General features: G+C 45.4%; 3 protein-coding genes across 3 annotated transcripts; 1 reads left to right on the forward strand and 2 right to left on the reverse strand.

The window, feature by feature from the left end:
- Window positions 1-1,019: 1,019 nt before the first annotated feature.
- N7508_002617 (putative choline kinase) lies at window positions 1,020-2,153 on the reverse strand (the record flags this gene model as incomplete). Its single annotated transcript, XM_058460683.1, has 1 exon — window positions 1,020-2,153. The coding sequence occupies one exon, from the start codon at window positions 2,151-2,153 to the stop codon at window positions 1,020-1,022; it is 1,134 nt and encodes a 377-aa protein (XP_058324215.1).
- Window positions 2,154-7,036: 4,883 nt separating this feature from the next.
- Window positions 7,037-7,767, forward strand: N7508_002618 (uncharacterized protein; the record flags this gene model as incomplete). Its single annotated transcript, XM_058460684.1, has 2 exons — window positions 7,037-7,064; window positions 7,124-7,767. 2 exons carry the CDS (start codon window positions 7,037-7,039, stop codon window positions 7,765-7,767), a joined length of 672 nt encoding a protein of 223 aa, XP_058324216.1.
- A 102-nt stretch (window positions 7,768-7,869) lies between these two features.
- N7508_002619 (DUF4246 domain-containing protein) lies at window positions 7,870-9,933 on the reverse strand (the record flags this gene model as incomplete). The annotated part of the gene is made up of 1 exon (XM_058460685.1): window positions 7,870-9,933. The coding sequence occupies one exon, from the start codon at window positions 9,931-9,933 to the stop codon at window positions 7,870-7,872; it is 2,064 nt and encodes a 687-aa protein (XP_058324217.1).
- Window positions 9,934-12,265: the final 2,332 nt, after the last annotated feature.

Genomic DNA, 12,265 nt, shown 5'->3' on the forward strand with positions numbered 1-12,265 from the left:
TCGTTGATATCGTTTTACTCGTAGAGGGTGTTTTAATCTTGATAGTGTTATACAGGATAGAGTATGCTAAATGGATGTGAAGGAGGCAGCAGAGTCGATAGGGAATAAATAGTGGTATAGCGGTATAGAAGAGGGTCCTTGAGGAGTTTTATTGGGGTTGCCTCAGCTCCTGTGATGACCACACTCGGCTTACGGAAGGGATTACCCCGCCTGCAACTGCCTCACGGAAGTCAGTTGCTAGCCTCGACGGTAGGTGGTCATCTCTCACGCTACGGTTGAATGCGTTTACGTATAAGGCGGTAGCGACAGATGGTCCGTTACGGGCACACTACGGGCAGTGTATAGTCGCCACTAGACTTCCGCATAACCCTACCTTCAACAACACTTCTGAAATCCTTCCGAAGCTTATAGCTATTGAAACGCTTATTGTTTATGGTCTCTGAGTATTACGCAGGCACATTCCGAACCTTCGATCCGGGTTAGCGAGCGAGCTTCCACAAAGACAAGGTTGTTATTGTGGGGCGCGTGCACTATATAATATTTTCGATTTCCTTTTGGCCATACTTAGTTGACTTCTACACTACCTTCTAAGGTGCCGAGGAAAATAGAAATAGAACGAGATCAATATACTTGATTCAGAAATTAGCATCAAGCGGTGCAGCCACATTCTCAAATTCTGGGTCAAGCCGAAGGGACATTGCAAGATTTTACAGGAAGAGTTGTATTGGGGAAAGGCAGATGACTTATTTCATCTCTTGTTGTTGAGTATATGGCTTGGTAAAACTGTCTCCGCCCCGGCTTTTGTTCAGACCGGACACTTATACTCCAAGATACCGGGACCCCATCTCCGCATAAGGCAAAAGTAAAAACTCGGCTCATTTGTAGTATGCGGTACGAGACGGTTGGCTCTTTGTAAACAGTTGTTTTTGTGGAGTTTCACAGCCGAGTGGAGGGTGGACGAGTGCCAGATCAACCGCATGAAGCGGGAAGCAGAAGTAATGCAGAACTTTGAATTTCGACTACTGATCTTCTAGTCCAAGTCTAGTATACTGGCCCACAAACTCATGGAATAGCTTGTTAAGTCCGACAAGGTTCAAGGGATCCTTGTCGTGTTTTTCATTCATGAACCACAGCATCATGTGAATATCAAAGGCAAGTGCCAACATGTATCCATATTCACTTTCCAAGAAGACCTGTTCCCCAGTATCCGAATCACCATGGATTGTGTTCCACTGAGTGGCATACACTTCACAGAAGTGTTTCTTTTCGTTCTCTGTGTACTTCCTGCAATTTGCAATCTTGCTCTCCTCATCAAACCACTGGAACATCTTTTGCATAAAATGCCCGCCGATATCCAAGGCTCGGTAGTTGGGAATCACGAACTCAAAATCAATCAAGGCGACTGTGCTTTCTCCTTCCTTTGAGTTATTTTTGATCATGACATTCATAAATTGGACGTCGTGCATGCACCATCCTGTCTTTCCACCAATTGATTCCAGCTTATTCAGAATCTTTTTCAATCTGGTCCCGAAGTCGTAGTCAACGAGGCTGTCTACACTGACACCTCCTTCTCTTCCAAGTGCCTTCAACTTGTCTACCTTATGGTACTTCTCCAGTCCATTGATGATAGCTCCACAAGATGAATCAGATGGTTTCTTCTCCAATGAAGTTTCCAAAGTATGAAGTGTTGCCAATGCCTTCGCAACATCCGCTCGGATAGCCGTATTTTCGACATCCTCCGGCTCCATATTTCGTGCATCCAAGAATTCATCGATTCTCCCAAGTGTACCATCCTCCGTGCGGAAAAATCCATACACTTTGGCTCCCAGCTTAGATCGACCAAATTCATAGGTGAGGATTGCTTCCTCCTGTTTGCTTGGCACCAGTTGCTTAAAGACTTCGGGGTCTCCCTCGGTGTCAATGTGAAATTTGATGAACACCTTGTAGGGTTCGGCAGGTATATCATTGACCGGTACTGGTCGCTCTACTGGGCAGTGGGCATTGATAAAAGACGCATGGTATGACATGGTCAGGGTTTCTGGGTCCACAGAGCGCCATTCTGGTAGAAAGGTGCCGATGATATCTCTGACATTTGTTTTGGTGGGCACTTTGTCTCGTGAAAGAGTCACAGGGACAATACTTAAGGTAGCCATCTCTCATGAAGAGTGGAATGAGGAACAAAGGGAGCAGACTATTGTGCAAGATGTGATCTACTGAGGTCGGGATCCCGAAGTAGTTTAGCGCAAAATACATATGTCCATCGGGATATAAATGTGGAATGAATTGGATTGAATGTAGAAGTCTTTTTATAGAATGCTGCCTGGACCATGTTGTTCGATTGATATAGAGAACTAAATTGGATGGGCGTATGATGGCGCATATGCACCTATATAGACAGGATAATGTCTGCCGGGTGGGGCATTTCCTATATGGGCTGCCGCCGCTTTATGAGGGCGCTCAGGCTCAGGATCAGTGAGTAGATGTCAGCACGGGCTCAGACTCAGTGAGCGTGCTCTGGTTCGGTCACGTGCATAATGACTAATCGGTGGCGTGCTCAGTGAGCGAAAGTGCGTGCTCAGTGAGTGATCACTGATACCTTAGTAATGCTCAGTGAGCACCCCTGATTTGTTTAACTCAATTTAGACCTTACCTAATAGAGACAGGCCCCACAAGGCCATTTATTCTGTGATGGTTAGTGCGTTGACAATATTTGGACTGCCCTCGTTTTCTGGAGGAACCCTCGCCCCCAAAATCATGCGTCATGTCTATCAGGCGCAAAAAAGACGGCGAAGGCCATCCGAATAGGAATAGTCCAATGAAAGTTTGTTGTCTTTTTCTAGCACGGCGGGCGACTCGAGCTCTAAGTCTTAGCTATATAAGGACACCATGTCCTAATCAACCAGCTCTCTTATTACCTCATTCAAATTCTTCTATTTCACCAAGCTGCTTCTATAGCTAGCATTTGAGCAAGGTTCATAATAATAGAGCGAATGGACTTCTTTGTTAGACGCGATAAGATAGATAATCAAGGAAAGGCGCCGTCTACTACGAGAAAAGAATAGATACGTCCCCGGGGCCTATAGGGAGGAAGACAGTATCCGAAATAAAGACAAGAAGCTCGACAAGACCAAGCAGATACACTAAGAGACGCTAGACCTCTGGCTCGAGTACGTTAAAAGACCCGCGAGTTCTTAGAGGAAGCTGACTTCTCTCCTAGTTTCATAGTAGACCTAAGCAATAAGTTCAAACATTACAAAACTATTCCTAGATATTCCCCTCCGAGCCATGATATAGTTAAGGAATTCATTCGCTAGTGTGTGAGTTCTACTATAAGCAGACTTAGCGAAGGCAAATAGCCAACTATTAGAACTATAAAAGCGTGGGCGGAACGATTCTTTGGGGGATTCAAAAAGAGCACCAAAACGGAGGTACCCTAGAAAGATAGAAAAGAAGTATATAATATAGGTTCTTTATCTCTCTATCAACAACACATCACTAACTCTACTCTTCCATGAAACGCAGTAGATAAAAAATACATTGATAGTAGAGGGTATTGTCGTGAACCAGAAAAAGCAGAAGTACAACTTCAAGAGGGATGACTTTTTGAAAGTTGTCGCCTCAATTTGGCAAGCTAACCATCAAAAGTTTATTCCCGGGCTGACCAAGGTCCTTATACTATTTGCCCTTCAATTATACCTTTTTATAGGGGCAAGAATCGGAACTTTTATGCCTTCTGATAAGGATAAACACTACAAAGGCCTTCGATACGAAGTATATATAAACCGTCTCCAATGTTCACTTTGTTCTAATTTTTGAATTAGGACATTAAGTTGGTTCTATTTCCTTTATCCACCGCTCTATAGGAGGTTGGATAGAGAGTCAACCAGAAATGGCTCAAGAATAATCGTGATAAAAAGTATATAGTGTAAGGATTCAAAAGTATTGGTTCATTTTTTCTAGTTCTATTAATATGTTCTTAGGTTCGGAATCGGTATCCGTGATTGCAACAAACCGCAATTCGTATCTAGCCAACTTCTCCTCGCACTTGCACTTGCATATAGCGCTCTTTTTGGTATAGAGACTATTTCAGATTTGGAAGAATGTGATCTATCGAATAGAGAGATCCCATTAGAATAGAAGAAAAGTTTTAAGACGAAACCGATTTTCCGGAATGTCATAGCCGACGGGCCTCAAGAAATTCCTCTTATAAACAAAGAGTTTTCCTCCTACCTACACCGGATCTTTGATATAGCTAGCTATAGTGAACACCCGATAATACACTGTTTACGAAGGAACCTAGCGAAGGAGGTCGAATATAAGCAAATATAAAGATCAATACGACTAAGCATGATCTAGTGGTTAACGCCTAATATAGCAAGGTATGGCTCTGCGCCCGTCTCACAAATTCTGGCGTATCGGGATCTAAAGATATTCCTAGAGCACTATTAAGCCTATTGCTCCTCTATAGACATAGTCTCGGCTATTCTTAATAAGAAAGGTGAAACGAAACATATTGAGTACTTCTAGGGCTACACTCAATTTTGTGTGCCTAGTCTTCCTATTAATTTGCCTGCTCACATCGAGGAAAGCGTTTTGATGCTACCTAAATTGGTGGAACTAAGAAGTCGTATCGAAGATCTCAGAAAGTGTAATAACTAGACGGATCTTCGGGCCGCGAAGCTACGTTATAGGAACGCATTAGTTCGGCAACGCCGGTTTGAACTCAAAAGGTATCAAACTTCGTGGTTATAGGCGAGAAGGGATCAGAAAATCCTCACCCGTGGCAAAGAGCAGCCAGTCTCAGTGACAAATAATGTTTCTATACGCGCTCAGAGTTTGATCATGCCTAAAATTGCGCGAATCGTAGCAGCGATATCCCGTACCACTAAGCTTTCCTTTGAAGAGAAAATCATATTCGTGAAAGTCTTATAGACTTAATGCTCTCGAGACTTTGATATGGTCTACCTTCCTAGTGAAAGTCCTATTCATGGTGCCTATCCCGCTAAAGCCTGCTAGGTCATTATTGCAAGGTAAGTGAATATTTGGCCGTGATTACGCAACCCTTTAACAAATTCAATCAGCTTAAAAAAAAGTGAACGAAGCACTTACATCCATGCATACGTTCGAAGCGAGAACGCAGCTAGTTTTCAAGTCTCGGAGTCGCAAATACGCTTTTGTTACGAATATATAGAGTGGTGCTTATTAAGTGAATAGCGAGATCACTGCAATACTTATCTCCAGTCATGGGAAACTCAACACTATGAAATTATTATATATCGTTACACGGTGATCCACCCTAGCTACTATCCCTTATACTTATGGAATACGGATCTTCCTACGGAAGAACGATTGAATTACTAGCTGAAAAGTGGTAACCTAAGGCAACACATCGAAGAACAGCATATATATAGGCTCTAGTAGCCTATAATAAAGCCAGTATACGGTTATACCCAAGATTTCGACAATAAGCGTGACCTTCGACATCATTTGCACGACATCCACGGGCTAAACAAAGCTATTTAGTCTAGTCCAAAGCCTCCGAGAAAGAGGAAGCGTGCTTGCGAGCTAGAGCTAGAAGCACAAAGATATTCGACAGAGTCAAAGGAGGAGCGACCCAAGAGATTCCTATTTTACCCCCATCCGCCTTCACGCCACGAACAGTAGTCAGATCATATATTTTTGCCCGTTCCTATATTGCTTTCATACGTCGAGGAACATCCCGAACGATATTACAGTTCGGAACTCAGTGACACTCCTAGTGAAAGCAGTAGAAGTAGCTTAGCTGCATCCTACTTTTCCGCAGCAGATTTTTCACTCAGCCCTCCGCCAACAACTCCCGGTCTTGATGTCATTGATCCTCGGATCCTCAAGCCTATTGGACTTTACATAGAAGATGGATGCCAGTCTTACAACAAAGCAACTGTTCAACTGGACTCACCCGATCTCTCTATACACGAGCTGGAGGCAAAGAACGAACCCTACACTTGCCCAAGGCTGTCTCAACGATCTAGCAAAGATTATGCCGGCGACTTCCAGGAAGACACACACGACTGCTGTATGACCGACTATCGTGGAAAGAAGCGAGCGTATTGGCCCAGCTCCGCACGGGCATGGCAAGACTCAATGGATATCTCTTCCGGATCAATGCCGCCGAGACAGATCAATGTGCGTGTGGACAAGCAAGAGAGACTGTGGACCACTTCCTCTTTCGATGCCGGAAGTGGACCGCGCACCGGACGGAAATGCTGCAATGCACCCACACTCACCGAAGTAACATGTCCTTTTTCTTGGGAGGGAAGTCACCCTCCGATGATCAAAACTGGAAGCCGAATTTAGAAGCAGTGCGAGCCTCAATACGGTTTGCCATCGCTACGGGCCGACTTGAGGCCACTTGACCTAGCCAACGAACGCAGATAGAATCCCCCCCCCCCCCCCCCCTACTAACCCCAACACCTTGTGACAGACGGTAGACGCGCTTCAACTGCCGAGGATAGGATGTTGAACACTTGATGAAGCGCCTTCAAGCAAGTCTACTAACCAATACTAACGCACAGGGACCATCTCTGAGATTGGAAGCGGAAATGACAAATACGGAAGGAAATACTGTATGGGCTCCAAGGAGACATGGCGTATAACGAAACATGTATGTACTGGTAGATTAGTGATAGTTGCCCTCTCGGCTCAGCCGCCGGGCGTTAATGAATTGTGTGTGTGTGTGTAGACAAAAGGGCCATTGCGAGGCACTACATTGATAAACATGGGCCAACTGGTCTGTTTAAGCTCACCGCCCTCTATTTCGCATTGAGGCGCCGTCTTTCTGTTACTTTCGTTCGCATGATCTTAGCAGACACCGGGTTGGGGAGGGAGGTGTTATGGAAGCCATCAAAGTGATGAGGGATCCCAAGCAAAGTGAAGCGCTAAGCTGCCTGAGTACCATACCTCAAATTGACACAATAAACATAGAACCAGATTGAAAAAGCCGGGCGTGACTAGCTACAATCTAGCTGAGAGCTTGATCGGGCAATTGGAAAGTTGCATGAAAGAGTGGGTTGGAGATTCGACGGGTACAACGCATATGTTTTGGACTTTCTCAAGAACGGAGCAACACGTACTTTGGGACCAGGTCTTGATAATAAGGCCTTGGTTGACTTTGGGACATTTGTGTCGCACGTCTATACAAGTGTAAGGTTTCCTCGAAATGGCGTTTTCTTGAGCCAAACCCCCGAGTACAGCAAAGATACCCTGGGCCAAATCAATACTTTCTTGAAAAAGAGAGATATTTACAACACGAAGTTTTTGCTGCGAGATTGGGACACTTTGCAGATTTCGCATAAGGTCGTCCTCGAGCGGCTCAGTGATATCGTCAAATCGACCCGAGGTAGCACCGTGCCGGGCTTCCCAGACGCGTGGAACACCCATCTCCCCGAGTTCAAGCGCGCGTTAGCAGGCACCCAAGGAGCGCGACTAAGTGAGATGTTCTCAGTCGGACTGAAGCCATTGTTTGAAGGCAACTATCCCGGAAAGTCTTTGCAGTCTTCATCGTTTACTGTAATGGACACAGATGTTTCATATGATCGCGAAAACTGGGGATTGACAGTGGCGGCCAACGGCGGCTCAGTCACTACAGCCCAGGAGTACAAAACCTGGTATGTTGGTCTTCGGAACAGCAAGTTGGTCGGTGCTCGATCTTATATAAACCATCAAAAGATCACCACCACGATCGGTCGGAGCTTGACTGAGTTGGATAGCTTGGATAGCTGTGATTAGAATATTTCAGAAGGGATTATATTTATGGAGTTCCAACATACAAAAGCTCTGCGTGTTCTACCTGCTAGCATCAATCTATCAACTTCTTGAGTTAGACTGTATTCAAATCAGGTATTCTTCCGAATATGTGTGATAGCCGTGTCCGTATTTCAGAAAATCCTTGCTTATTTTGTCTCTCTCCTGTCTCATTTGATTTCGAGCCTCAACCGCCTGCGTAACTGTCATAGAATCATCTTTTCGTGCGTTCTTCATGGATTGTGATGTTTTGACCCAGCTTGGGTCCTGGGGAGGCACATTTTGAGTTGAGCAGATTCGATAATGCGGGTCTACCAACCACAAAGTCGCAAATCGAAGGTATCCTGGCCGCAGTGGATCTGCGAGACTAAAAGCCTCGGCCTTAGACCGTAGTGTATTGGGCCAGGCAAGAAATTGCCCATTTCGTGAAACTGGAATAGACCCTATGGTCTGTAGCGCATCGGGGGAACAAGGATCGTCGCATAGCCACTCAGGAATATCAAAAAGTCGATCCATAGCCATGAACTTCTCAATATTGAAATCATAGCTACGGATATTCGTCTCTTGTTGGAATAAAACTTTTGTGTCTTTGATGTTGTGTAAATCAAAGTAGCATACGGCCGTAGAAACGATATGCTCATTGAGGATACCAGCAACGTTATGATGGGAATCACCTTTATACGAAGGATTTTCTGGAGTGAGCTCAATAGTTGACACTCGAACTATGATCTGTAGGCCCTCAAATTGATCTTGGAGAGATATAGAGTAGTACTGGTGATCTGGATCAGGAATTGGAGGACTTTCAGGTTCATCAGGGTCACTCCATTTGGGCATGATCGCGCGGCCTGTATTTTCACCAGTCTTCCATTCATCGTATGTGAAGGAGATCCCCGGCTCAACACCTTTCACGGCGAACAAACGGCTACTCTTTGCGAGGATCAGTCCTTCCAGTTCTTCAGAAGAATTCCATTGATATGGCTGCATACTAGCGAGAAGGTCATGGTACCCAGATTCAGGCCATATGCGGTACCGCTTCTCGGGTTCGGGGAGGTTAAGATATTCTCTTACTCTTGATCGAACATCAGGCCATTCTTCTTCTGTGATGGGAGGTGATCGTCCCTCCCTCGCGTTGTTCAGGTACAAATATAACTTAGGATACCCTAATGGGTATCCATCAATGCCTTCCACCTGGAAGTCATAAGTTCTGATTCGCATTGGTGTCCGACCTTGATCTCCACGGATAAGCATTTCATTCCATGGTTCTATAGCGGCTGAAATGAGTCCTTCGAGTGCTTTGTATATGCCCCTTTCCTTGGGATGCACACCATTGACATAGGAGGTAATTTTGACTCCTCCTTGCTCGTTCAGAGCAACCTCGCATGGAAGATATTGAAAAGCATTGGACCAGTACTTTTGCTTTCCAATATGTCGGCTATCCCTTACGTCTCTTTTTTCTCTCTCTTTGGGATGCATTTCTTCGTGTCTGTCGGATGGTTTCTCGGGAACCGGAGCAATATGGGACTGTGATGGTCTCCAAGACTCAGGTCTCTCCAGATCCACTTTGCCCTCGTCGGCAAGGACTCGAGTTCGCCCATAAATGAGAGGATACATTAAGGGGTCAATCACATCTCGAACCGGACTCTTTGAACCACTCTCATTGAGATCCCCCGAGGCAGTAGACGAAGCAGAATTCGATTCCGAAAATAGCGACGACATGGATTCTTGAAGCTCTTTGAGAAGATCGTCATGAACATGAGATTTGATGACTCGGGAGTCCGCATCAAACACAGCAACATAGCCCGTGCGTTTGAAATCAGAGGCTTTGTCTCGCAACTCCTTTACACACCACTGCCATGAGGATTCATCGAGATCAAAGACCGAAACGGCGTGCCGATGCCATTCTTCCAGTGTCTGCGGGTCTTCGGTCTGGTTTTCCCAGTCCAGCTGTTCCGTGACATACGACATGAACTGCAGCATGGAAAGCTCTACCAAAAACAATTGGGGAGTTTGTCTCCAATCGCAAATTCCATGTGCAAACCGATTGTCTTTTGGATGTTCATAGAAAAGGGGTACACCATTGAAACCAGGGACTCGCAAGGGGCCAGTGCCGCTGTTGTCCAACTTGATAGATGGAGGGTCCATCTTTTTCATTTCCGAGTAGCAGCGAGATGAATAGAAGGGGATTTGGGTCGTTCTAGCACGAACAAGTAGTCGGGGATTAAAGTGAAGCCGTTGGAGGATATTCGCCATTGAGAAAGAGCGGTGTATTAGTGTGAGGACGATGCCATGAGAGGTGAGATATGACAGATGAAAGAAAGACAGCGAGCGCTATAACGTTCCAGGTCCAAAGGGGGCGGACCAAGTGAGTGGTAATTTTGATACAGGGCATAACAGGACGTGGGTGTATTCCTGAGGACCCTTGCGATCTCTTGATTTTAGCGCAGGCGCTAAGCTTATCAATGGCTTCTATAGCTTCCGCGGCTCATTTAGCGAGGTACACTATTGCTTTGCCACCCGCGGAGTTCCGAAAATTGATTAGTTCTGATTCTTGATATTAGCATGAGACATTGAACTCGGAAATTACCAGACGCCACCGTCATATCCATGTCTGAGACTTCCATATTGAACCCTATAAAAAGTGACAGTGGGAATAATCTACTTCGCCTTAACATGCATTTCCACTATCGAGCGAACATCCAGAGCTGTCAGAAATCATGCAACCAACTTCAATCCTTATTTTCACTTTTTTTGCTGGCTATGCAGGGATTACTCTCCTCCGTATCCGCCTCTTGCTTCTCCAGCGCCCAGAATGAACCCATTGGGTTCTTCAGTAAAGCACCTCTGGCCCACGGATACACTCATCTATCGCCATCTGAATGTGCTAATGAATGCGACAGCATGAGCACCTGCCAAGCATGGCTTTTCATTATCAACGCGAAGGAATGTCAACTCTATCGTTCAGCTCCTGTGGCACAGGCAAAGAGTGCAGGTTTCATCATGGGATCGTGTGATACAGATGGCATTCGAGCGACTGTATTGGCATCAAAAGTGCCTCTGCTAGCTTCGTCCTCTATGATACCTGGCTCACAGACTGCTCAGTCCTCCCCATCCAGCGTAGGGCCATCCCATCTGTGGACATAAGTCTATCTTTAAGGATTTCTTTCTAACAAACGATCTAGATCTTAGGACATACAAACCATCTGAACCGGCATAAGCGTGGTCATCATCACCTTCACCGACAAGACTAGTGAGCTCACAGCGACTCGGTCAGTGAATTTTACGCTTATGTAACACCTAGGGCGAGCAAAAAGTGGCAAGGGATGAGCACTCAAGTGGCAAAGCGAAAGCCATGTTGGCTCAAGATCCGGTGTATATGTGCTGGTGGCCTAACAGTCCTAGGCAGTATGCCAACATGAGGATTAGAAAGAAACTAAAGTCAGAGCGCAGAAAGCGTGGTTCTGGCTAGATAAATATGCACAAGAAAGAACCTCAAACGCTTCGATTTCAGCAAACTATAGGTAGACATGCCTACTGTGAATGAGATTAAAAGGAAGAAGCTATCAAGTGACCAGTGAATGCTATTTTTGTTTGATCAACAGCTGAGTGCCTTGCCATGAACAAGCTTCTGGAGTTCGCCTCATGCTCCAACTGGAGGGCAAAATCAAAGAAAAGTGGTTTGAAACCAAGTTATGGGCTGGACACCAGTATACTACTTCTTTATGATGAACCCGCTCGCTTAATATTAGTTCTTAGTCTCTGCCGCACTTGGTTCTTACCCCCTACTGTGTACTATCACTAGCAAATAGATAGCCATCAAAGGATCATATGGAAACCATGCTTTACTGATGAGGTGATATATAGATATATATATATGCAATCAACGTGATCGGACAGCAAGCCACGGGAGTTAGCTCCCCCATGGGTTCCGAGAGATGCAGTTTCCACTTGTACTAGAATTAACCAACGAGGCCGTTGCCCAGTACTTGAGATGTACTTATGTTTCTATGTAATTCTTATGGCAAACTTTGGAAATAAAGGGGCGCTTTCGAGCTGCTTCTGTTGTTGATGCCTTCCAAGGTTAGAAATCAAAAAGCAGTGGGCGGTAAATGAAACAAATAACGGTCTTTAGTGTCTTTAGGGTCAGTAACCACTATCGACCCCACATTTGGCCCTAACCCTGAATGTACAAGTGCATACTAGTACGCTAAAAGAGCCACAGGAGACCAAATAGTTGGGGCGGAATCCGTTATCTCCCCGGGTATGGGGCCGTGATCATTCCAGCTGTTACTTCGGCCGATGACCAATATTTTTCAAGGCGTTCGCCTTTTCTTTGCATTTTCACAGTTGTCTCTGACTGTCTCTCACCGTCTCACATACATCTACATAGCAGCAAAAAGCGCTCTGACATTGGATCAATGGTAGCAGCAAAGGGCGCTATGAAACGGGGGGGGGGCGGGCAGACTTTTATACTTTTAGGTACGGA

The sequence above is a fragment of the Penicillium antarcticum genome (genome assembly GCF_028974205.1).
Source record: "Penicillium antarcticum strain IBT 31339 chromosome Unknown utg000002l_segment0_segment0, whole genome shotgun sequence".
Classification (NCBI taxonomy): domain Eukaryota; kingdom Fungi; phylum Ascomycota; class Eurotiomycetes; order Eurotiales; family Aspergillaceae; genus Penicillium; species Penicillium antarcticum.